General features: G+C 56.6%; 6 protein-coding genes across 6 annotated transcripts; 3 read left to right on the forward strand and 3 right to left on the reverse strand.

Moving 5' to 3' along the window:
• Window positions 1-981: 981 nt before the first annotated feature.
• LTR77_001991 (uncharacterized protein) lies at window positions 982-3150 on the forward strand (the record flags this gene model as incomplete). The annotated part of the gene is made up of 7 exons (XM_064799250.1): window positions 982-1092; window positions 1145-1412; window positions 1477-1594; window positions 1674-1892; window positions 1957-2363; window positions 2436-2519; window positions 2585-3150. 7 exons carry the CDS (start codon window positions 982-984, stop codon window positions 3148-3150), a joined length of 1773 nt encoding a protein of 590 aa, XP_064662005.1.
• A 4423-nt stretch (window positions 3151-7573) lies between these two features.
• LTR77_001992 (uncharacterized protein) lies at window positions 7574-11026 on the reverse strand (the record flags this gene model as incomplete). Its single annotated transcript, XM_064799251.1, has 3 exons — window positions 7574-7926; window positions 7971-8164; window positions 8958-11026. The coding sequence occupies 3 exons, from the start codon at window positions 11024-11026 to the stop codon at window positions 7574-7576; spliced, it is 2616 nt and encodes an 871-aa protein (XP_064662006.1).
• A 5068-nt stretch (window positions 11027-16094) lies between these two features.
• On the reverse strand, window positions 16095-17806 carry LTR77_001993 (uncharacterized protein; the record flags this gene model as incomplete). Its single annotated transcript, XM_064799252.1, has 3 exons — window positions 16095-17312; window positions 17364-17545; window positions 17602-17806. The coding sequence occupies 3 exons, from the start codon at window positions 17804-17806 to the stop codon at window positions 16095-16097; spliced, it is 1605 nt and encodes a 534-aa protein (XP_064662007.1).
• A 2823-nt stretch (window positions 17807-20629) lies between these two features.
• On the forward strand, window positions 20630-22263 carry LTR77_001994 (uncharacterized protein; the record flags this gene model as incomplete). The annotated part of the gene is made up of 2 exons (XM_064799253.1): window positions 20630-21011; window positions 21047-22263. The coding sequence occupies 2 exons, from the start codon at window positions 20630-20632 to the stop codon at window positions 22261-22263; spliced, it is 1599 nt and encodes a 532-aa protein (XP_064662008.1).
• An 871-nt stretch (window positions 22264-23134) lies between these two features.
• On the reverse strand, window positions 23135-24063 carry LTR77_001995 (uncharacterized protein; the record flags this gene model as incomplete). The annotated part of the gene is made up of 2 exons (XM_064799254.1): window positions 23135-23768; window positions 23822-24063. The coding sequence occupies 2 exons, from the start codon at window positions 24061-24063 to the stop codon at window positions 23135-23137; spliced, it is 876 nt and encodes a 291-aa protein (XP_064662009.1).
• Window positions 24064-24522: 459 nt separating this feature from the next.
• On the forward strand, window positions 24523-25895 carry LTR77_001996 (uncharacterized protein; the record flags this gene model as incomplete). The annotated part of the gene is made up of 2 exons (XM_064799255.1): window positions 24523-24749; window positions 24818-25895. 2 exons carry the CDS (start codon window positions 24523-24525, stop codon window positions 25893-25895), a joined length of 1305 nt encoding a protein of 434 aa, XP_064662010.1.
• Window positions 25896-26007: the final 112 nt, after the last annotated feature.

A 26007-nucleotide genomic window follows, 5' to 3' on the forward strand; every position in this document is an offset into this window, starting at 1 on the left:
TGTGACATTTCCCAACACGATACCCCCCGCAAGCCCTTTTGTCTTGCTACTGACCTGTTCAAAGTGCATGCCCTTCCAAGTCTCCAATAGCAACTTGAGGTATAGTACGCTGCGCCATGCCCTTGTTAACAAGCCATGCTATTCTGTGGATGAAAAGCAGCACCCTGTCTGCTGGCGCAGCGACGAAGGCGGTATCCCTCCTCCCACGATGGAAAGGTCTTCGGGGTGCTGGTAGTCAGTTTTCTCTTGGCTATGAGATGCGGAAAGTTGGTGGTTTCGTCTTCCTCGACCCGTGCAAGTGATGAAACTGCCTTCTGCCACAAATGGCCATGTCGTATCCCCTCTCAAGATGGGTAATTGCACAGTGAGTCCGCGGACATCGGGTTAATCACACTAATCACTCTCCACCTCGCCAATTCGTGCCCGACGTTGGCTTCTTCGTTGGATCGTGCCCTACCTGATGTGTTCTCCTACAGGCATCTGAGCTTCCGTTGTCCTCGCCGCCGTGACGTAAGGACGAGAACAGCGGAGGAGGATGGTATGAATTCCAATGCTCCCACCGATGGTGGACCAGCAGTAAGGAGAGTTCTGATGAAATTGGGAAGTGTGAAAGAAGTGTGAAGGATGTTGGGGACCACGACGCCGCCACGGCGTCCCCACTAGGCCTTGGCGACGGCGGCGGAAGCAGTCGGACCGAGGACGGCTTGCTCCCGCGGAGACATCGAGTTACATCTTCTCCCCATGTCTTCTTGCCACTGAAAACTACAACGTCCTATCGAGCATTAGTGCAGAAGGGTGGAGGCAACGTCGGCATTGTTTCTCTCATTAGCATTATTATTGTCGAGAGGTAAGCTTCATGCCCATTACAGGAAGAGGAGTGCTGAAGTCCAGCAGGAGAACCGTTCGTTGTTCTCTGGTGGGCATTACTGTTGTCAGGGGTCCTTCTATTCATTCGTTTGAATCATCGTATCCTCATCAAGCATGCGTTATACGTGCTCGGTGGCCTTCCTACTGAGCTACTTAACATGTATGATCGTTGCAGCCGAGAAAACGCCCAAGTATGAATATCATGGCATGAGGAAGTTCCTCACCGTAGGTCAAAGCCAACCACACCAACTCTGAGGAAACACTGACACACCAGCAGCGGCCGGACATCGAAGTACCAACCTGGAAAGTCTCAGTCTACGACGAAGCCAAAGTCGCGCCCGGACACTGGTTCGTCGCGCCCTACGAGGTCAACGGCAACAAGAAGCCCGGCGGCTCGTGGATTGGCCCGCACATCTTCGACAGCACCGGCGAGCTCGTATGGAGTGGCTCGCATATGTTTAAGAGGATCAATGTGATGGATTTTGGGGTCATGGATGTGGGTGGCGAAGATCTGCTTTCGTTGTCTTATGCTGTGGAAGGGAGAGGTATGTTGTCCTGGTGGTCTGGAGTTTGGTTCCAATGGCATGTACCCAACCATTTATGATGCAGGATATATCCTCGATAAGCAGTACAAGGTCAAGCAGACCGTGGTCGAGGGCATGACTGGCAAGACGTACAACATGCATGACTTTCACACGGTGGAGAATGGCAGCCACTTCTTGTACCTGTAAGCTCATGACCAGCTTTTTGCCTCATGGGCGTCATAGAAGTCCGCCGTTTGCAGCAGATGCTGATCCCGCTTGAAGGCAAAGGAACATCACGCACGCATCCGCGCAGCTCGCCAAACAGGATCTTGGGTACGACGGAGAATGCAGTGTCACATTCCCCGGCTTTGAGGAGCGAGATGTGAAGACGGGAGAAGTGCTGTTCAAATGGGACGCCACCGGCAAGATACCACTGTCCGACAGCACTTTGACGCATGGGCCGGTAGAGAACAGGTGTACGGGAGGAGCATGGGACTACCTGTGAGTCTTTCAATCTCAAACTGCCATCTACCCAGCTCTACGGTTAACACCATTGTCCTCACAGTCATTCGAACGCGATCGACAAGCTCCCAGACGGCCACTACCTCCTCTCCACCCGCCACTCCGACACCATCTACAAAATCTCCGCCGACGACGGCTCCATCCTCTGGCGCCTCCACGGCCTCGGAGGCGACCGCTCAGACTTCGCCATGGGCGATCTCAAATTCTCCCGCCAGCACGACGTGCGGTTCCGCGAGCACAACGTGACACACCTCATCATATCTTTCCTTGATAATGCTACTGGAGCGGATCCGCAGCCTGCGACACATGAGTGGTCGCGGGGATTATTGATTGCGGTGAGTGAGAGGGATATGACGGCGGCGGTGATTGCGAGTTATGATCACCCGCAGCATGGGAAGAGTTATCGGAGGGGGAGCTATCAGCCCCTGCCGAATGGCAATGTTTTTATGGGTGTGTGAAATCCTGCATCATCATCATGAGTGCGCTTTACTGGCTGTTTTGTATGATGCTGATATCCAGCAGGCTGGTCCGAGCAAGCACTGCACTCCGAGCATACACCGGACGGCAAGATCGTCATGGAGGCAGTGCTTACAGAGCACAAACTTGGTACGTCAATAGCACTGAAGTCGGCACCCTTCGCATACGGCGCTCAGCTCACTTACCGACCCCAGGAACCTACCGCTCCTTCAAATTCCCCTTCACCGCCGACCCCCAATACCCCCCCGACATCTACGCCAACGCTTCCACCTTCGCCAGTATAACCCAAACCTCCGTCTACGCCAGCTGGAACGGTGCCACCGAAGTAGCGAGCTGGAGACTTTCCAAAACCGACAAGAAAGGCGAAAAGTCTTTGCCACTCACCATCATGCCGCGCTCCGGATTCGAGACCCTAATTACGTATGATGGCTACGCCAAGTACGTCGTCGTTGAAGCTCTGGATATCAACGGCCGCTCCCTGCATACGTCGGATGTGGCGAAGACTGTGGCGTCGAAGAATCTCGATCCCGACGCTGTTGCGGAAGAGCAGCAGTGGCTGCATCCTGAAAGCTCGTCGGCGTCGGCAGGGTCGTCTTTGAGGGGCTTTGGTGTGTTTACTGGCGGTCTCTTCTGCGGCGTGGCGCTGCTTTGGGGCGCGCTGTTCTGGAAACGGAGGCGGGAGCGCAGAAGGCCGAGGTATGAGCGTGTGGCTGGGGAGGAAGAGGATGAGACGAAGATGGATGAGCTCTCGCATCGCTAAGCTGTACACGTACTGGGGATGCCTTTGGATTGGGAGAAACGGGGTGGAAGAATGGCGTGCCAGTGTGCACAGTTTACTGCTCCAGCGGTCGACTGGAAGGGCTCATGGGACGCGGGCTTGGTGCAATGCTGCGCTGTTGTTGGAACCGGTCCGCTGGTCCTCGCAAGAGACCATCGACTACGCACGCAGAGGACTATCAGTACGGCGATGCTGCTGCTGGCTCGAGAAAATGGTATTGGAAGACTGTGCCTGGCCTCGACATCAACACGGGCCACTGCAGGAGCGCTGTCGGCTACGTATATGCCTCCGAGACCAGCAGCGCGAGTCTTCAGCAGGACTTACCAGCAAGAAGCATCACGAGCACCACTCCCAGGGCGAAACCCAGCCGGTGTTGAGCTTCGCGGGAAGCACAAGCTGCGCCCATGCCGCGGCACAGTCTCATTGCGACTTGGCTGGCTGTCGCTATTGTCAAGGTCGCGAGCTGCGGTTGTTGCTCGCCGGTTTGGCGGTCAGCGGCTTGTGTTCTCTCAGTCTCGCACTCGAGTCAGGCGTATCCTTTCTTCGGATGGACCTGATGCATTCACTCTGTCCGATCTCTTGTCAACTGCAGTTCCGCTGCGCAGCCGTATCCGCAAAACAGCGGAGGAATCGGTGCTCGGGAATGCTGCACTTATTTGGATGTCGAGAGGATCTGGAAGGCCCGCTGCGGGAGTGTGAAGTGAGGAAGGGATTCTGGCACCACTCAATCCGCGAACTATGCTAGCGCTCACGAGCAACTTGTCTGGTGCACTGTCAAGAGTACACGGTATCTCAGCTTGCATACAATGTTGCTGCAAGCGGTACGGGACAGCATCATCCGCAAATATACAACTCAGAAGTCCCAAACAAAGACTTTCAACAGCCTATCCAACCAATGAAATCCTCACCTCGCTCTTGGCGACATCTCACGGCCATCGACGACCTCGTAAAGACGCTCTCGAGCCACAGTTTTGTTGCGGGCAACTTCCACCCTCGGTCGCCAGAGAACAGATGGTACAACCCGGTCCTGCTGCGCCTGCAAACGGGATCTACGAGCCTTCTGTCAAGGCAAAGCTTCACTCAGACAGAGCCTTTGCCGATGAACGTGCCAGCGGAAGCCTGACATGTGAAGGCGTACAGGTCTAACCGTCGTGCATCGTTCACGGACGTAACGAACTCATCCCGGCTATTGCCGATGGACTCGGGCTACGCTCGTCCCCAAGCTCCCAGTGAAGAGATCCCGAATACCCTGGCATAAGTCGCCGTGGGTGAGAAGGGTCCGGCGTCCAACGTCTACATCAAGCACTAGGACACTATCAAGCCCATCGATGACAGGAAAACGGAACCCTGCTCGATTTTTTGCGTTGCATCAGGTCCTCAGGCAGGTTCAGGTGGAGGGTGTCAGTCCTTTCGCTGCCGTCTAGTACGAGGAAACCTGGCAAGGTTCGGGGTGTACTCGGAGACGATGATGGACAGGACGCAGATGGACAGGACGCAGATCTGAAGCTTCAAGCGACCTCCACCGCAATCGCCCACCCGCCTACTGATCTGCCTCTCAACATCAACGATGCCATCAAATCCACAGTCGCACTCTACGTCTACCGCTATGGATCTATTGACAGTATCGAAGCGATCGCTCAAGACCTGGGCATAACCCACTCACCAAGCTCCATACCTCTTCATCCTGCCGTACCTGGAGGCGTCTGTTCTGAAAATTTTCAAAGCAATGTTGGTGTCTTCCGTACTGAAAGACTCCTGCGCATCCACCTCGGAGCGATGTTCATCAAGAAGCTCACGCAACTCGTGCAGTGGAGGTGGGGTGTGGACTGCCTCGACCGACGTGCGCTGTTTCGCCTTCTTCACATCCCTTGTCACATAGCCCACAGGACACGCGCTGCGGTGACTGCGTGTGCTGCGCAGATGGTCAGCTGTATCGCTTCTATGCGAAGTAGGGGGACAGCATCAAATGCTTCGTTGTTGCAATCGACGATCGTGCTGCACGCAGAAGATCAGGCTCCGCAATCTCTTCCTTCTGAGCAGCAACACTCTTCCTCATCTACTTGCCCGCTCTCTCTTTCCGGACGTTGAGGGTTTGCAGTGCAGTGTCGAGCTGATCGAGCTGGTGATGCAGCTTTGTCTTCGAAAACGTCGGTCCTGATCACGTGACTTCTACTTGTCAGGTACATGACCCAATGGTTCCTCCTGACTGTCTCTCCCTCCTTCATCCCAGCACTGTAACACTGCACACGGACCTTCCCGACCGCGGCGCTCCAATCCAGGGGACCCGCGACGCTGATGCTCTCTTTAAAATCGACATGTTCTTTGGAGACCATGGTGCTGGAGCTGTCCTCGAGATTGCTGGCGTTTTTCCAGGGCTTCGATGCTCGGGACTCTGATGTTCCTTCAACCTGGATTCGCCTTCCTTGACGCAGTGCGTACTCTTGATTGGGTTCGACTGGCGTGTGAGCTCTGGGATGGTGACACGGGCTTTCGTGGATTCGAGCATGGTCTCAAAGTCATGCACGAGGCTCAGGTACGTCATGGGGATGCTGTGGATGTTTCGGAGCTGCGGTAGATACTTGATATTCTGAAGGAGGCGGGCGTTTATTAGCAGACCTCTCTTCTTTCTGCCTCGTAGCCGCATGGCATGGCGGAGCGCCATGGAAGATTCACCAGCGGTACGCACGCTGACGGTCACAATATCGATGAAGAGACCGACCAGGTTGGACCGCACTTCCACAACGCAGGTCCACCGTACCGTGAGAAGCGGGCGACCACAGCCACCATATCATCGAAGAGAGACGAGTAGACGGACATCACAAGTTTGAGCGTTGTGTTAACTGTTTCGGACACGGACTGAAAGTCAGCAGCAAAATGTCAGTCCATCATGATCCTCTGATCAGAACGTTCGGGGCCACTCCGTTTCCCACCACAGACCCTCCTCTTTCGTTGTTGTGAAGTCCTCTGAAAGTTAGATCTTCTGTCCTCTATGAACCTGACCCCTCCCTCACCGCGCCGAACAGACAAGGGGAAGTCCTCGCCTGCAGAAAGCCTATGACAGAGGAGGCGCTGTCAAAAGACCACCGGCGATGGCAGTGGGACGGAGTCGAAGCCGAAGAAGCCACGCAAGGCGCCCCTTCCCAAGGAGGAGAAGACTGTTCATGCTGGTTTTCGAAGTCGAGTTCGTGGCCGAAACTGTCAAGTGCCATGCCGCCAGCTGATTTTGCACTGCTGCCACCAAGCTGGCTGACCGTTGGGCAATCTTCAGACACCGGATCCCAGTGCCGCCTTGCCCTTTCCTGCGGTTCCCTCCTGGTTCTTCTCGTCTGGAGATGGGCCACGATGGCCTTCATGATGGTCTGCTGTTGTTGATGCAGCGGTCAAGCGAGGAGGGGACCGTATTCTCTTGCTCGTACCGGTCTGCGGTCTCCGTGTGTTCTTCTGGATCTCGAGAACCCCCATTATCCGTATCTTCATCCTTCACGGCCGGTTCAACAGCCAATGTGGCACTTTCATTCAGTGTAGCAACTGCCTTATACTGTTACCGGCCTCACGACGAGCCCTGGCCGACTGTCACCATTGCCTAAGACGACAAAAAGACATAGTGCCCTCAACAAGGGAGTTGGCCGTTTACCTGGCAGCGTACAGTCGAGACCGGGCACAATCAGCAACGGCACTTGAGTGTGTGAAGGCACACGATCCAACTGTCGAGCTAACGACGAAACGATCATGTCTCTATCCGACAGCACAGAGACCGGCTCAAGTCATCCTCAAGCGATCTCCAATTCCAGAAATCTATCGGACCACTCAAAGGCAACGTCCGGCGCGACCAGCTGTTCAAGGCCTGGAGAAGTCAATCGCTCACCACAGCGCCTCCTCGTCGGTGACTTGAAACCATCATCCAGCACCCAAACGCCCTTAGACATACAGCCTGCCAAATCCTCAACATGAGAGCGCAGAGTCAGAAACGGCCATTGCAGAAAACGATACGTATGCCTTTCGATCACGTCCAGCCAGCCAAGCAAGAGATGCCGACCGCCATGTACCATCTTGCAAAGCTCGAGCAGGACTCCAACGAAATACACAGCACTCAAGACCCTTAGCTGTGAGAAAGAAATCGCAAAGACGACATCCACGCAGCAAAGGCTGACATCGAGGGCCTTCGGGGCAGCCCTTCAAGCGGACGTTCGTGGCGGAGAGATACAACACTGACCGATCGAAATGCGCAAGCCTACCGTACATCGACGCCATCCATGCTGCTCTTCAAAAACCAAGAGCCATCCAGTTAGGCATGTTCAAATGGCACAAGACCCAGTCTCTCGCTCTCCCATCGACAGCGGATCGTATCTCTATCTTGCCGTGTCTGACACCATGCGGCGCATGAAGTACAGCCGGGAAGACAACGTCACCTCGCCTCTTCAGATGGCCCGGGTGCATATATTGCTAGTGCTCTGCGAAGCGTGGATGTCCTGCTTTCACGAAACCTTCCGCCTTGTTGCTTCCGCTGTGTTTCGAAGGCCGTCCCATCGAACGACGCCATCCCGACTTTAGGGACGGTCTTGTTCTTGTACTTCTGCCCTGCCCGCGGCTTCTTCCGCTCCGTATCGAAGCAGAGGGGCAGTACGTCTAGTACTGGGCGTTGCGATATATGACGCTTGGTAAGCGCTTGAAGAACACGGGCCGTTGCAAAAGCGTCGTTCCTATTGTTGTGGAAACCGTTGGCCTTCTCATCCACCAGGCTCTTCCGCGAGCAGACCACTATGTGTTAGATTTTTCCTACATGAGTAGAAGCGCCGACTTACGCTTCCGGGAACCCGGCTCTTCAGCAGGCAGCTGGACGTCCACGGGGAGAATGATGTTGTCTGTGTCTTTGCGGACATCGATGCCGATATTTAGCAGGGCGTGTACGTCCGCATGGACAGCTGCTCCGATGAAGACGACGGCGAGGTGCTCTTGCGATGCTGTTTTACGGTACACGGCTTGCGGAGAAGCTATACTAATCGCAGAATCGTAGCCTCGTGCTCGGACATCTTGGTCGGAAAGAGGCCGTCGTCATCATCACCGTCTTCCAAGCAAGGCAAGGCACACGCCCATCCCGCTTGGCCATGCCCTGCAATTCAGCAGCAGCGGGAGTCTCCCGGGTGTTGGACAGGCCCGCTGCCATCAAGAACTTGGTGATCGAGCGGTTGGGAGACGTGCTGCTCGGCTGGCTCACTACAGGTAGTTTCCTCGTCGAGCAGGTCGCTACGGATGGAGCTGTTGGTCGGCTGTGACGAGGAGACCGGATGATGATACCGGACAGGCGAGTGAAGGGAGAGGAGAAGGAACTGCATCGCAGTAGACCTCTAGATTAGCCGTGGAGCTCATGTGCATACTTCTTCTCGACCACCAGGCTCGTCCCTCAACGCTACATCGCCCTCCTCAGTACTACGTGAACACTCTCGAGAGCCCTTCACATCGCAAAAGGGACCAGCCGGTGCAAGCGGAGAGGAGCAAGAAAAGGCAGGTTCAAGCGCACGCTGGAGGGCAGCCGGAAGGAGCTCTCCACGGTTGATGTGGTACTATCAAGCTTGAGAACGTAACATCAGCAGCTGAGCACCGTGGAGAATAAGGCAAACGCATTGATGCCGAAGCCTACTTCGGCATTTTCATTCATATCAACATCTCATCCTGGTCCTAGAACCTCATCTCCAACCTCACCTCCAACCTCCAACGCTCAGCTGCACCCCTCATCTCCAAAACCCCATCACCAACCCCACATCACCCCCAACCCCCCTCCTCTAACTCACTTCAAATCAACACCCCACCCCTCTACAACCTTCCGCTCCCTCGCCACCCTCCGCCTCCGCGCCCCATGACTCTCCCCCTCCAACCTGCCCATCCAGATATTTCTTTCCGCGCGTCCCTCACTCTTTTTCCCGTCGACGGCAGCGGGGAGCGACCAGCGGAGGGGGTTGCCTGCTTTGTTCTTCTCGTCTAACATCAATCTCGGGGTAGACGACAAGGGGGGAGGGGTGGAAGAGGTGTTTTGTTGTGTAGGCAAGGGAGGGGAGGAGGGAGGAGCGGTGGCGGAGTCGTGGCGCTCGCGTTCGCGGTCGGTGATGATTTTGACTTTGCCGTCCGGGGAGAGGGAGAGGGAGGGCGAGGCGCTGCGCGAGTTGCCTTTCTCGGAGGAAGTCGGTGGGGTGGAGAAGGCGGCGGGGGCGGGGTTGGCGGGCGAGGACCTGGCGGCGGGGGAGAGGGTCGTGAGGAGGGTGGTGTGGGTTGTGTCGAGGTTGGCGGGGGAGGTGGTTGTGTGGTGGGTGGTGGGGGGTGTCGAAGCGAACGCGGGGGATGTCTGGGGTGGGAGGTTGGAGGGACAGTGCGGCCGAACAGAATCTTCCTTCGAGCCTGCGGCCAGCAATGCCTCCTCCAGAGCTCTTTGAGAAAGCTGCGGCCCAACAGAACCTTTCTCAAGAACTGCGGCCTGCGAAACCTCCTCATGCGCTCCTTCGGAAGGCTGCGGCCGAACAGAATCTTTCTCAAGATCTGCGGCCAGCAATCCCTCCTCCCCTCCCTCCTCGGATAGCTGCGGCCGAGCAGGACCCGCCTCCAATCCCGCGACCAACACATCCTCCCCTCCCTTCCCCTCCTCGCCTCCGACAGCACCCTTCTTCGCCTTCGCCACCGCACCAAGCTTCTCCTCCAGCGCCCTCCCAACCTTCACCCTCGCATACTCCCTCCCCAACACGCCCGCGCGCGCATTCCGGGCCGTGATCTTCTTCACCAACTCCCCGACCTCCTTCCTCACTTCCTCCCTTCCCTTGCCTGGCGCCATCTGGCCCGCAGCCTCGCTCTCGACCTCACTCGGGAACGTCTCCTCAGGGAGCGGGGTGGTCTGGTACCCCATCGCCTCCGCCCTGCGCCGCGCAGCCTGGATGCACGACTCCGTCTCGTGCCCGCCGGAGCGGGTGAAGTCGGCGTAGTAGGAGAAGGGTTTCTCGTCGGCATCGTCCTGCTTCTTCTCGGGTGCGGGCTTGCGCTTGGTCATTGTAGTCCGCTTCTTCGACGGTTTGTCTTCGAGGCCGAGGCGGAGGTAGTCGGCGGTGAAGGTGCGGCGTTTCTTGGCCGGTGGTGGTGCGTCGTTGGATTCGTCTTGGTTGGTGGTTGGGCGGGCGCGCTTGGTGGATGTGGTGGTGGTGCGGTCTGCGGGTTTCGTGGACTTGGCCTTCGATGGCGGCGCGCGCTTCTTTGTCGGTACGCTGATCTGCTCGTCTCCGCTGTCTTCGGTGTCTTCGATGGCTTCGTCGCGCTTCTTGTTCACCGCGATCGATTGGTCTTCTTCGTCTTCCGATTCTTCACCTGCTCTCGCCCGCTTCCTACTCCCCGCATCCTTGACCTCCACAACCGACGACGGCGTGCTCAACCGCCTGTTCTTCGCCGACCCCACACTCTTCGTCCGCTCATTCCTCCCCGGCGCCGTCTTCCTCGCCGCCATCCCAAAACTGCGCTTCCGCAACTGCCCGGGCGTCAATTGCTTCGACCTATCCCTCACCTCCCCACCTCCCTCGTCAATCTTCGCCTTCTTCACCACCCTCTCCCCATCCTCCTCATCGCCTTCCTCAGCTTTGATCGAGCTCTCCCGCTTCCTCTTCCCCTTGTACTTGTCCCCTTCCATCCACTCGGGCGGCGTCTCATCCGTCTTGAGATAACCCTGCCCGCGCCAGTAGAACGTCTCGCCCGCCGGCTTCACGATCTTCTCGCCCACGAGCGCGCCCTTCGCGTCGATCTTCAGCTTGTCGGCGGCTTTCTGCGCTGCGGCGGTGAGCGGGACGTCGTCGTCAGTGGCAGTGGAGGGTTTCCTGCGGGTGGCGACCATGGTGGCGGTGTTGTTGGTTGTGGTGAAGAGGTGAAATGAGGTGCGAGGTCGCGTCAACGTGAACTGCTGAGTCAGGCTTCGATCTCGCGGTGGTTGGTGAAGTCGTCGCTGTCGTCACGTGTCGTAGTCGTAAAAGCTTGCTGGAAGGTGGAAAGGTCAGAGGTCGGTCGTCCAATTCGAATCGAATGTGTATGGAAAGGTGGACAAAAGGAGCGGGGACGGTATTGTGTTTGCGACGCAGCTTCAATAACGTGAAACGCGAGATGTGACTTCACACAACGCTGCGAGTTGACAGAAGTCGTGGCCCAGAGCTTCCTATCTGGGTGGATTTGCAGGAGCGACTTCACCTGATCAACACTACACTGCCTCCAGCCCGTTTCTGGTTGTGGAGATCGGATTGGATTTACGCATATCTCAACACCAATAAATACACACCTAGGCATCCGCAGACATGCACCAGCGCCGCTGCAGCTACCAATATCTGTTCTTCCACCTGAAGATTGATTTAATCTCAATCAATCGAGACGTCCACCACAGCGCCAGAGGCCACATAACCCTCCAACACCGGCTTCGTCAAAATGGTATGTACCGCCTTGGACTCCCGAACTAAGCACGGTATGGATCTCAGCTTCCAACACCACCACGAGAGGCATTGTTGAGACGGCCAGACCAGATCCTCTACGTTTTCGATGCCAGACCGAGCACTTTTCGGAGCTTGAATGTTCTCGTAGACGGCATGAGTAGGTCCAGGATTCCTTTAAGTCTATGAGCAACCTCCATGGCGGACGACGTGGTTGTCTTGTTCTCCTCGCATGGACTATGGTCTTCCACGATGGAACGAATCTATGCGAAGCAATGCATGTTCAGCTTGTCAGGCCAGCGGCGAGGAGCGAGGGTCCAATGGCCTGATGATGCATTTCAAGAAAGACTGGGGAGCTCTTCTTGCATTCAACGCCGCCCATGTCGTCCATCGACCAACCGGAATCCCATACGATCTTTCTACCCGGTAAGCTAGATCGGGTACTCAGAGACGGGCCTAGCTAAGAGCGCAACCAGCTCGATGCGCAGCTCCGCCGTCATGGCGAAAGAGTGCCTCGGAATCAGCGGCTAGTCACACAAACGGCTCGCAAATCACGGACGAGTCTCTCCCGGCTCCATCAGCTCTCCTGCTACATCTTTTCGGAGTTCTGCAAGGCCCGTATGGAGGTGATGAATGCGAGCACGGCCGTATCGGAAGCATCTGCAGGTCGAGCTCGTGACACAGAGGCTGCAAGTACGTCCGCCGGTGACGGAGACTTCGTGGTGGGAGCAACAGGGTTTCTGCGACGTTTGGCTGGTGCCTCTGGCCAACATAGCTGGAATGTGGCTGACAAACGACTATGTTCTTCATGAACACGGAGCACTGGGAAGCGCGGCGGAGAAGCGGATACGAATGGAGGTACTAGGAATTCACAAGTGATAGTATGACTAGGTGCTTGAAGCGCATGCACAGGCCTTTACCCAACTCGACAAGACGCACGCTACCGTCCTACCGTACGAACACTTCAGGAGATGAAGTACTAACCATCCCACAGACACGGGGGAGATACAACACCAGCTGTGCCAACCCACCAGCTCCCGCAGCACCGTCCCCTCCTCCCAAATATGGAGGGGAGGTCAGAATCTCGCCGAACGAGATCTCGTCTACCTCCGGTGATACAGCATGGCAAGACATCTACGGATGCCGGACAGGGAAGCATAAAGACCACTTGAATATGTCGAAGGATCCGGCGTAGTATGCTCAGCAACCTGGCTCCGCCAACATCATCTGCTCGAACGATGAGGACTACCCTCTCCCAAACCAGCGCCTTCGCCCAGCACACCACAGACACAGCACAGCCATCACCCGGATCGAACCGGTGTTCGGACACGTATATCGGCATCTGAGTGCGGGGTGGGAGCGGACGAGGAGCTGGCCGCCCGTTATGTGGCCGCAGGTCCAGAGGTCGCGGACGGCGTACCAGCACATCTTACTTACTTCTTTAATGGGCGTGGAGAGTGGGTGTTGGTGCGGAGGCCACGTTGATGGGGGCGCGGAGTTGTGATGGGTATGGTCGCGAAGGTCTGTTTGTTTGCTCGTGTGGTTGACTTGTCAGAAGTTGCGGTTGGAAGATGCGAAGCATGCGACGAATGTTCAGGCATATTGCAGAGAACAAGACAGAAGAATCGTCGATACAGCGCTTTCGAGCGGGCTGATATGCATCCCGGACAGCACAGCATTGAACGGCACTACACCGCGCCTATTCACCGTTGCTCCCGGCTTTGGACACCATGGCAGCGATGATGTTCAACACGGCCAGCCGTCCTCCTCATACACATGAAAGCGCTCAACTCCATCAACAACTCCTCTCACGCACTACGCTATCACACCCTCCCTTGATCCACAACGAATTTCAGATCAACAGACCCAAGCAAAAGCGCCACGACAGCCTCTTACACATCCTCCATAGACCTGATCACCTCTGCATTCTGCAAGAACCCCTTCCAGCCCCACCACCCAAGCCCTTTCGAAGGTTCAGAGGCAATGTGCTTCTACACCCTCCGCCTCCGCTGGGCCTGCGGCTGCATCACCGGTATCTTACCTCTCCCTGAGCCCCTGCACCTCCTCCAAAACCGCAAACAACTCCCAAAACTCCGCTGACGCCTTCTGCAGGCGGCCACCTCTCCAGACGCTGCGACAAAGCACTGCAGAACGGTCACTCGCCGTGTCCGAACCGTGACGCTACGTTTGTAAGGAGCGTGTGGTGCGCTCGGTGCGTTGTATAGTGTATACCTTGGGTGATCCTGGGAAAATGAAGGACAAGCGTGCGGTCGGGGGCGGCGGGGAAGGATGGGTTAGCTTGGGCCGGGGCCCAGGTGTTAGTGGTTGTGCGGGTGGTGTAAGTGCGGAATTTCCTGCCTCGTAGCGAGCGTAATGTCTGTTCTCATCCTGAGTCACTGATGAACGAATACTGATTTCACAGCCAGCAATGTGATTGAACAGGGGTCTTTGGGGAACAGGGCAGCGTGCGATGTTGCGGTGATACAGGAAAAGAAACCGCCGTTAGGGATGCGCTGTTACGCATACTGGTATTCATGTGGACGACGGGTATCCATATGCAATACTGCCATTGGTGTCAAAGGCCAAGGGCGGTGGTGAATAGACGACGCTCCATTCAATGCGCTGCCAGATCCAACATATATCAGCGCTGCACCGGCTCGCCATCCTCCCTCTCTCCACGAAACCCGAACATCAATCCCACGACTCGAAGTCCTCGAAGCGGAACTCCAGACAGCTCAACACCACGAACGAAACCTCCCGAACGTACCTCTTCCAACTCTTCACCCCTCACATCGCCTCCGCCTTTTGACGCGCCTCCAGCCAACGATATCGCTCCCACTACCCCAACCCCTTCAGAATCAGCACACGATGTGCTCTTACGTCCTCCGCCGCATGTGGGCCTGCGGGCACGTCACCGGTACTTACATCTCTCCCCAACCAGCCCTTGAATCAACCAACCTCATAATCCGCTGACCCTTGTCCATTATGTCGCCAGGCGGCTGGCTCGCCTCCCGCTGTGGCCCCGCGAGGCAGGGCCGGTATACGTGTCCGAACTACGCTTCGGTAGCAGTAGTAGGGGGCGTGTGTCCGAGTTGTACTATGGCAGGATTCAGGAGTGGCGCTGCTGAAGGGCGAGGAGGTGTAGGACAGGGGTAACTGAGGGAGAGGTAGGGGGCGAGTTGTGCGTGCACCTGTAGTGGGGAGGGGGGTCTGGTATTTTGCGTGGCGAGCTCGTGATTACGCGCCGATATAGCCATATAGCCATATATGTACGATTTGTCGTTGTCATTGTCGGAGCCGACGACCTATACTTCTGTGACGACCGGGCTGCGACGAGAGAGGCTTAGTCTTGAGAGCCAAACTCATACCGCTGGGTCGACGAGCGCCGATCCGGTAGCAAGTCGGTTCGGGAAGAGGAGTTTTGCTCCCGCCGGACGGGGGTGGTTCGTGACAATATGGCAGATTTGTACGGGGAGTTGTTGTTGCCGTGATATCTATCCATGAGCCGCGGGCGACAGCGACAGGTGACTAGGTGCCGTTCCAGGAGCCGGCTCATGCGCTTCCGCTTCCGCAAGAAGTAGGCGTGCGTCGACGAACGAGCGGCGTCGAGAAGTATGCTTGTGCCGCGATGTCGAAAAGATCCAGCCGGACTGCCTAGGCAGGAGGAAAGGTACCGTAGCGTATCTTACTCCCAGCAGACACTCGTGGATCCATCGACAACAGCTCCGTACTAATCCGTTCGTAAACTCTACCTCGTTGCCGGTGGTAAGTATCAACACCATATTCACCTGCCGCCGTCACTTCTGCTGCGGCTTGCTGTCAACTGTACCCGAGCAAGCGAGCTGCTGCTGCTCTGCCTTTCAAGAATAGCGGCGTCTAGTCAGTCAGGTCGGTATCCTGGTCGTCGCCAAAACATGAGGCATGAGAGAGGCGTACAAGCAAGGCAAGCGAGCGGTCGTTGGTGGTGATCCTAGCGATGGCGAGGCACATCGGGGATAGAGATTTGCGTGGGAGTGTGGTTCTTAGGGTTATTAGGGTAGGGTGTGTGGGCTGCTGCTGCTCTGCCTCTCAGCAGCGGTGACCTTCAAGCCAATTCCGCGTTCCCGTTGCTGGGAAGGCGGGACGGGGGTCATCGAGGAAGGCAGGCGAGCACTTGGGCTGGGGCGGTCAGGTGGCGAAGGACATCGGCGGTATACGGAGGGACTTGTGTGCGATGGAGTGTCGCTGCGATGCGGTACAGATGTTCGTTTGGTCTTCTTGTAGCGAGCTAGTGCCCATACCACCCTATGCATAAAACGACATCACCTCATGCTCTCCTATGCCTCTGCCATGCCTCTGCCATGCTGTCCCATGCTCACCCACAAACGCCTCAGTCCATGCCATGCATACAAGGCATCTGGCAACCCTAAACAAAACGCCCCGCTAATCATGCCCCCCACCCGCATGCCTCCCTCCCGCATGCTCCCCTCCCCCCGGCCCCAAGATCACCTAGACCCAAACCGGCACCGATATCAGAAAGAGCATCAACACCACCATCCCAACCCCGCACAAATACCCCCAATCCATCCACGGAGGCAGTTTGGGGTGCACCCGCAGCCCCGCCGCGCTAGCACTCTCGCTCGGCTGAGCATCCGCCGGCACCGCCGCCGTGCCCGTCGCGGCCCCCACCGTCGTCGTCGCCGTCTTCACCGAGAACTCTTGCGTGGCAGATCCGCTAAGCTGCGGCGCAATGGGCCACGCGCTCCCGCTCTCGCTCGGCGCAGCTTGCACCCTGCTCGCGGCATTCTTCACCCCGTTCGGTCCGGCTGCCACCTCCCGAACATCAGGAGAGGCGGTGGAGTTGACATTCGCCTGCGCCAGGCTGAGTTGGCCTTGATCCAGGTCGAAGACGACGTACATACTCCTCAACACCGCATCGCCCAGCGTCAAAAACCCTTGCCCGGTCCCGCGGGAAGGCACGACCATGAAAACGCACGCCTGATCCCCGTCGGTGAACGTGTACGCGGCGTTCGTGGTGCGGTTGTACAGCGGAACGATGAATTCTCTCGCGGGGACGGTGATCTCGATGGCGCCGTCGAAGGTGAGCGTTAGCGTATCGTCGGAGTCGGCGTGCGAGCAGTCGCAGACGCCTTGGTTGGTGATGTAGGGGAACTGGCTGAGGAGGGCGCGGTAGACCGACGGTGGCACGGACCACGCCGCGGAGCCGGTGTCCAGCAGTACCGGCAAAGAGCCACTGCGGGAGGCGTAGGCGTCGACTCCCGTGGCGCCGTTGGCGAAGATGGTGGCGCTGGAGCCGGCGACGGTGGTTCTGAGCGCCGTGACGGAGGTGATGAACTGGTCGATGTAGCGTGTTCTCGCATCTGGTAAGACATCCAGTGTTTGCAACGGCCCGGTGTATTTGCTGACATCAATCCCGCCGAAGAGGATGGAGCCCGAAGTCGCGCCCTCATCGTTCAGGTAGACGGAGTAGAGACGGCTGTTGATCTCGCTAGACGCTTGGAGAACTTCCGGGATGTTGGGGTATTCATGCCGCGTGGCCTCGTTGGCGGAATAGCCGAGCCCCATCAGCCCGATGGCGTAGCCGGTGGTGCTTTTGACTTGCTGGGCGACCCCGAACTGGACGTTAGAGACGCAGACGTCGGAGAGGCAGATAGTGTCCGAGGCGAAAGGGCCGGAGGCGGTGCTGCCGTCGCCGAAGCGGGTGTCCTGGAATATCTCTCAGTTCATGACTTGTGTCTCAGTATTGTTTCAACTCACGAATGCCGGCGCGGGCTCAACGATCTCATAAGAGGAGGACTTTGCGGGTGAGAAGGTGCCGCCTCGACAGGCATACGCGCCGTCAGTCTGGCATGCTGGAGCGGAGGAAGCGTCGAAGTAGAGGTTGGAAGACCCAGTATCCAGAATGACGACCTGGTTCTGCGGAGGTGTGCCGACCGTTACTGCATCCATATCAGCACATGACCTCTCCCTTTACTGTACGGGTGTATGTCCATACGATTGGCGTAATAAGCACCCCCCGTGCTGTACGTGATAATGTCGTATACCGTCGTGCCCACGATCTCATCGTCCTGCCTCTTCTGCAGCACCGGGCGGGCGCCGTGTTTGTGCCTCTTCGCTATCGAGAGCTCGGGGAGGGCGGTGACGGTGGTGGCGACGAGGAGGGTGGTGGTGAGGGTGGTGGTGAGGGTGGTGGAGCGCATCTTGTCCTTTCCAGCGCTGAACTGGTGATGTGGCTGCTTCTCTTGGACTCAATGCTTCTTTGGGGTGTTGACAGCGAATGTACAAGCGGAGGTGGATAACGATGACGGTTGGAGGAATACGAGATGGGGTAGGTATTAAGGACAAGAACAGAAAGAGCATTATTAGGAAATCATCATGGCGAGAGGTCGTCTCCCATACGAACCTGCCTTTGGATCCAGGAAACGAGGTCAGACCTGCCAGATTCCGCGCGTTTGGAGGGTGGCGTTGCCGATGCCCGACGCCGCCGCTGTCGCCGACGTCTCCTTTATTAAGCATCTCTCCATCATCCCTTCCTTCGAATTACACGGCCAACATCATTGATATTCATCAAATCGGCGTCATTTTGATCAATGAAGCAGCAAGAAGAAGTGAGGTTGTTCAGGCCGGTGCACTAATGCTGGCCCCGCCGCCGACAAGCTTCACGTTGTTGCTTGGGAGCGGCTCGGTCGACTTGGCACCGGCAGAGGATCCAGCGACGGCGAGAGCTTTCATTGACGACCGCATCTCCTTTCCCAGCGTACAACCATGATGTACAGACTAGCAGCATGGCTATAACTCGTCATTACCGCGCCAGGAAGGACGACAGCGGCTATGTCTACTTCATCGCAGCCAGATCATGGAAACGTGCCGATCTTTGAGGAGCGCAAGGTATCCCATCAGCCATTCGAAGCATGGTCCAGAAGCTCACGCATAGACCAGTCCAAGAAGCCTCAGCGCGAGGAGGCCAGCGGCGCCACCACTCCGCCAGCTCGAGATGGTAAGACTGTAGAGGTAGGTGGCGGCGGCGGCGACGGCGGCGACGGCAGGGATTACATAAGCCTACCGTCGGCCTACTCTCCTGGCGCAGCAGCCCGGTGTTCAGCACGATCTCGTGACGCACTACGAAAATCATGAGTTGGAGGGCTGGACGGCTTCAACAGCCATCTACCCATACGGCACCAACATGACCCCCCTGAGCTTCAACGCTCCCGGAGGACTCACTCATGCTCAGCAAGACCTAAAAGCAAACAGATCTAGAAGCGAAACCAGAGAGCACCGATCTACCAGCACGGAAAGCTGCCACGGCCTAAATTGTCAACTGCACCGAACTCCACGGACTAGGCCTTCGATCACTGCCGGCCAATATGAAAAGGAGTCCCGGCAGCCCCGAATGCGTGTCTGTCAAACGTCTTTCCTGTGGAAGCCATGCAGCTGTTCTTCAGAGGTCTCAATCGACCACCAGACCTCCATCAGTCGACCAGCGGTGGGACCTTCTTGCGCCGAACCTCAAGGCAGTCTGGCCCGGTATCTCCCTTCGCAGGCCAGAACTGGAGAGCGCCGTGAACTCCGATCAGCAAATGTGCGAGAAGGTGGGCGTATTGATGTGCGAAGGCATGGCATTCCAGCTGGCTGGACTTCTCCGTCTACACTTGCGAAGTCAGAGCTCCAGATGACCTTCGGGTACGGACTTAGGAATGGACACTGGCATGGTTCACTGCAAATAGCGTTCTTATTTGTCCACGATGTCTGGGATTCACACGGTGTTAATCTCGTGAGCAGATTCTTCCGGACTTGCTGTCTTCGTCTATCGATCTCCTGGGCTTCCGCTGAGATGACATCCCAGCGCTGGAGTACCTGCGTCTCCTCAAGGCCCAAAGCTCGCACCGACGAGCTACACATCCGCGGGCACAAGGCTCTTCGCACTGCAAGTCCTGGGCCGGCTCCGACGACTCAAGGCCAATACTTACCCGTCTTCGCCACGAAGCTGCCGTGTCTTCGCGCCAAAACGAACATATTAATGCACGACTTCCATGAACCAGCTCCCTCACGATCCACCCGGTGGTGGGCAGTCGGCTTTCGGTTCAAGAGTCGATGATCTTCCATTGGATGATGATCTCACCGCGCTAGCTCATGTTGCATATGACTGTGCATATGACATTGCATTAGTTGGAGCCGAGCTGTGCGATTGGCGAGTCCGGAGATCGGGCTAGTGGGTGTTGCATATGACGCTGCATATGGCCTTGCATATGCGCCAAGCTGCGACGGGTCTGCAGTGTTGTGCCAGAAAAGAAGGGCAGGTCGGCGCCGGGAATCGGCGTACGAACGACCTTCTCGATGGCTTGTGGACCTCGAAGGTGCACTTGTCGCACTTCCGATACTGGACTTCTGACTCTGTGGCTTGCTCAAGCTATCATTCGGGACCACTTACGTGGCCATCAAATAATACTCCATCGACTACGGACAGCGAGATGGCCGATACCGAAGCTGGAGGCCTACACATCACACCGAAATTGCTGGCTAATTACTGCATCTCGCAATGGAAGCTGGACACTCTACCATACCTCGATAGGAGGATGTTGCAGCACTCGCCGCCCTTGCACTCGCGGTAAGACAGTTTTCGCTTGAACTATAACTATTCCTGGACTTGAGCTGGATCCGACCATTCTTACGACCTAGGGCCAGATTCCTGACGCCGAACAAAGAGCTCATCTCGGATCGATGGTGTTGCCGGCGCATTACCCCGTTGGAGCATGGCCCAGTGGCATGGAGCTCCGCAAGTGCACACGCTTTATTCTCGCCTTTGTCAGTTGCGCCGCCAGACACAAGGCCTTGTTCCTTCGACTGATGAAGAAGACAAGAAGACGTCCGACCTCCAAGTCTTTATGGTGCCGGCCATTGTACTGGCTTTGTCCTAGAAGGCCCGCCAGCATGTCGCGCTCCTTGCATGGCAAGTCTCTGCTCCTCCTCCTCAAACGACCTCCATACTCAAATCTACCAGCAGCAGGCTGCTCGTACACTCCACCATGCCTCCCCTGGACCTCACCTTCGGCATCGAGCTGGAATTCTTCGCTGTACACGATGGCTCGCGAAACGCCGGAATCACCATCTTCGAGCGCTTGGACGCCGCCGGCATCCCGGTAACAGGCCATGAGAGCGACGGTGCTTTACAAGAGTATCGTCTCAAATTCGAACCCTACCAGCGCTGGAACGTCCACATCGACTTTCAGGAATTGACTGACACCGAGCGCTCACTCCTGCCCGACGGATGGATCGTCGAGCCCATCGAGATTAGCTCCCGCAAGTTTCCGTTTTCCTCTCCCGACTGGAAGTCGGAGGTTGCTAACGTGCTGCAGATCCTGCGTGAGATCGAGCACGAGAAGTGTCGCATCATCACGAATGAAAACTGTGGGTTCCACATCATGTTGGCAATGATACCAAAGTTATGCCACTCCGAACCTGCAAGAACGTCTTCCAGCTCTTGACCGCATTCGAACGGCACATTGACGCCTACCACTTGCCGGAACGCTTCATGCCTCCGGCACTTTTTAACCCACCGGATGTAGTTCACGCTCAGCGGTACCACCTGCCTCCTTCGGTCTTCCACAGGACGAGCTGCGATTCTCAAACCGATACCCACAGAATCGACGACCGCCTTCTCATCCTTCGCCTCGGCGACATCGAGAACACAAGGATCATCGAACAAGTGATGAAAATCTTCATCCTCGGCATCCCAAACGAGCACGGCCGCGTGACATGCGGCCATAACAGCAGCATCAACTTCGACAACTGCTCAAAGCAGAACCCGATCATGTTCGGGGAGGAAAAGTACATACCCACCGGCACGATCGAATTCCGCGGTCACGCCGGCACACTCGACCTCCTCACCATCTTGAAGTGGATCGCATTCACGACCCACATCGTGCAGTACTGCCACAACACCCCCGACGCGGAGTTCATGTACTTCCTCACCGGCGGCTGGGACAGCGGCTTCACCCTGTGCAATTTACTGAGCGCCCTTAACCTCCCACCAGAAGTCTTCTTCGACCACGCAAACGCCCACGCACTCATCGGCGTGCTTCCACCGATCCAAACCGCCGCTCCCGTCCCAGCACCCGAGATCGCCCCGCTCATCCAGCAGAACAGCGCCGACTACGCCCGGCGCTCCAACCCCCTCGCCAACGCATCCGCTATCGCACGCAAGCGAGCGGACAAATGGTACGGCATCCACCCGACCCTCGATGTGCAGCCTCCGTCGCGAGAGGAGGTGAGGGAGATGCTCGACAAGCATTTAAAGGAACACAACGAACCGTCCGTCGCCAGCGGGAGGGTTTCGGAGGAGGCGATGTTGTGGGCTAGGTGGCTCACTCTGACGAACATGTATGATCGGTATGAGAAGGAAATTACTCGGTTGAAGAAGCTGGGGAAGAAGGGGCGGGAGGAGGAAGCGAAGAGGCGGGAGGAGGAGAGGAAGGAGCAAAGGGAGAGGGAGGAGAAAGAGGAAGAGGATATGCAGGAGTTGATGAGAAGGCTCACGCGCTTGCGTCCGGCGCAGACGAGGGGTGAAAGGCGGGAGCAGATGGCTAGTGAGAGGTTGCTGGCAGTGATTGAAGAGGAGGAGGAGTTGACGGAGGAGGATCTGTATTGGGGTGGGCGGTGAGGCTGACGGTCAATGGAGTTGATCAGGTGAATTGAGGTAAGCCCGTTATGCGCGTTTTCTTGCTTCCTTTTCTTACGATGTGTCTCTTTCGTACTCATGCATCTTTTCTCTCTTTTTCTGATTGGTCTCTTCTGTTTCACGCATCCGAAGTCTGGATGTCCTCAGCTTCACAGGTGTAGGATTTCCTGCTTGAAGTTAACAGGAGCTGCCTGTCTAAGGCGTTATAGTCAAAGAGTGAGATGATATTTTCTGGAACATGTTACAGCAAAAGTAAATAGGTTATCCTTCGATGCAGTCCACTATCTATGCTATCCAGGCTACCTTTTACTTTACTTCCGTTCGCACAACAAGACCAGGCAGGAAATGCCACTGCCGAACGCTATCAATGTCGCCTCTTCTCCGAACTGACCAATGAATGTCTAGATGTTTTCAGGGGCGCCCGATGTCCGGCAGAAGAGGACTCCGACCTACTCTATCACGGGGCCTTAGGTCTTCCAGCAACGACGACCGCCAAGCCATTTGTATCAGCTTCGGGATCATCCTTTGTGTCGTCCTCTGTTGCTGCTTCTGCCTGCTCCGGACGCTGCGCACGATACTGCTTGCGGAGCTCTCGAAGCTGATTTGATGGAGACCGCTGCCTAGCTTTGGCTTCGTCTGGCATGGAAGAAGCCCGTGATGCGGACGGCGTACTTGGGTCGTATGTCTCGCTTCTGACTCGTCTCAACTCCTCAAGATCAAGATCGGTCTGAGTGTCCTTCAGCAGTCGCTCGAGAAGGTTCTCACGCCTCCAGTACCAGCGCCGTTGTTCCTCGGAGCTCCTCGCCTGCCAGATCCTCTGCGACTTCAAAGATTCGAAAGCCCAGGCGTCGATTCAATCCTCGCGAGGCACTTCATGAGCCGTCCATCCTTCCTCCAGGACGTCTGAAGGGATGGTGTCTACTGCCCAGTCGCGAAATCGGCGCCCGTGAGAAACCCACTTCAGCAGCTTGCCTTCTCCGGCACGTTGGCGCACAAGAAAGCCGTGAGCACCGACCTTCTCCTTGAACGCAGCTTGTGCCAACAAGGAGGTGGACTTATCTTTCACAGCGATGGACAACTCTGCGCTCTCTCTGGCTTGCTCGAGGACACCTCGACGTGCCTCACCGTCTGGTTTGCACAGCGCACCTTGCACGTCGTCCAGCAGCACACTTGCCGTCTCACAATCAAGCCCTGATTCCTCTCTCGCCCGGTCGAGGGCAGCGTACGACTCCTGCAGCAAGAAACTGGCGTGTTCCTTCAAGAAGTCTCTGATGCCTTTGACGACATAGTATCCTACCAGCTTCACGCGACCGTCACCCCACTTGCGGTACTTGTTTGGAGCGCACACCACGATTGTACTGGCGTAAAGAGAGTCGAAGATATTCCAGTGCATGGTTTCGGATTCCTGGAGAAGTCGTTTGCATACCATCTCTCGGATCTCCCGCCCTTCTGCCTCATCGACAGCATTATTTGGCCTCTCGCTTTGACTACACTGGAGATTAGTAGAATCATGCGACAATACACTCAGGGAATGTCGTACGACGAGGCGTTGATGTGAGCTAAGAAGCATCGGTTTTTGTCCAGCGGGAAGTACACTCCAATACAGGTGTTCAACCACAGTGTACCGACCGCGCCTGAGCCGCCGTGGACATGCACACCGGCCGGTACGTCCTGAGCTGAGATGTCTTGGCCTTCGTTGTCGAATGCGATGGTAGCTCCGCAGCTGTACTGCATGTATAGAAAGTCGCTCTCGCTCAGCGACAGAGTCGCAGATTGCGGCATGGTGGGAGGAGGTGAGTCTTCCATTGTCTCCCGGTATTCGATGGCGATTTGCAAGGAAAGGAGGTGCGGCACGATTGGAAGAAAAAGAAGAAGTATCGGAGATGCCTTCAGGAAGATGACCTTTGCACCACCGAAGATGTACCTGGAACAACATGTTTGCTTCGTCGGTGACACAGAGCACTGTTGAATGACGACGCTTTCCTATGGCAACTCATTCCATACAGGGCCACATAGCGGCTTGCTCATCGAGAACCCGAAGCTGCATTCACCGGCGCCAGATGGTATCGATGGTACAAATCAGGCCAGGAAAGTCAAGAAACAGCTCTTCTCTGCCGCAGAGCTTCTCCATACCCCAACGACCTCACCACCTTTCAGGCCTTGCTGAGCTCCTCGATCCCAATCCGAAGCACTGCACCTTCCATTGACCGTCACCACCTCTTCCCCTCAGCTACACCCGTCATGCAAAACTACACAGCCCTCTTCCCTGGCGCCAACGACTTCCTATACGTCAAGGTCAGCTCCGGAGCAACCATCGCCTTCGACGTCGAGCCGGAGGAAACTCCAGCCAGAGTGCATGTGAAAGGCGGACCCGGGGTCTTAGGCACTTTGTGGTGCAACTCGTGCGTCGGGGTCTACTTTCCGCTGGATGACAAGCGGTGCTTTTTGGCACACATTAACGCGCTTTCGTGAGTACTGCTGGCTGGGATGGGCATGGACAACGGGTGTGGAAGCGTAGTTGCTGATGTTTTGACAGCGCAAGCAGACAGCCTCGCAACACAGTCGACGAGGCCGAAGGCAAGGAGATTCAAGATCTAGTCTTCCAGCAGCTCGTTCGAGAAATGAAGTCGATGCAATGGGACACCCGAGACAAGTACTACGCTTCCATCGTGGTAGTGTGTGCTCCGAATCTTGAGAGAAAGTGGGGAGAGATGAGGAAGACGATGGTGGGTACCTACGTCGTTGAGGCGATACGTGAGTTCTTCCTCTGGAACTCGGATTGCCTGCTTGAAGACGCCGAAAACGCATTCGACAAAGCCAAGAAGGCGGCCGTCGTGGATGCCGATGATTCCGAAATGCTGCTGGGCGAGATCCGCGCCGCTTTGGAGAGCACCGACGATGAGGAACGCCGCGAGGAGCTCGCAGCAGCTCAGGAACTCGCACACGAGTGTACAGAGCTCGAGGATCAGTCGTCTTACCTTCTCGAAAAGGCGCACTTCGCTGTCAGGACGGGTGGTCCCCACGGCTTTTTGGTGCATCGAAACCTCCGCGAAGGTGCCATCGCAATACATTGGATCGGCGCTGGTGCGCGGGAGTCTGACTGGACACCAAAGCAGCTGCCTGCACGTCTCGTTGAGGAGGGTTGGGGAGCGTGCGAAGTTCCGTACGAGGACTGGACGAGAGAATGGTACTTTTCTTCCATCGCAGCGTGGAAGTTGAAAGAAGGCCGGACCCTAGAGGAGCGAAGGCATGATTACTGGGAGTTTGTGCATATTGAGGATCGTTTGGTTGCCAGCACCAGGTCCGATGATGAGCTGGCGGCGAAGCGAGGGCGGTCTAGGATGGATGACAAGCAGATTTTCCCGCGGAGAAGGTCTGAGCCGAACAAGGAGAGGCAGAGGCGGCGCACGCCAGATAGGACTCGAGAGTTTAGGAAGGAGCTTGCTGCGAGGTCTTTCGAATCTGGGAACCGGGCTGGTGAGTTTCAGACCGCTGCTCCCGGAAGTGGTGAGCAGGTCACATTGCCTGAGCGACCGAGACAGCAGTCCCCAGGTAAGTCCATGGCGGCATTGACCACTTCGAAGCCATCGTCCAGCACATCCAACCAGTTGTAGGGCAGCTCAACGGCCGGACGACCGAAGTAGGATGCCTCCGTGGTCGGTCGGTCGATACTGGAGCCGCTAACCACAGTCTACAGGTCTGCCGTAAGCATGATTGAACGAAAGG

This window comes from Saxophila tyrrhenica (assembly GCF_035928015.1).
Source record: "Saxophila tyrrhenica strain CCFEE 5935 chromosome Unknown scaffold_3, whole genome shotgun sequence".
Lineage (NCBI taxonomy): Eukaryota > Fungi > Ascomycota > Dothideomycetes > Mycosphaerellales > Extremaceae > Saxophila > Saxophila tyrrhenica.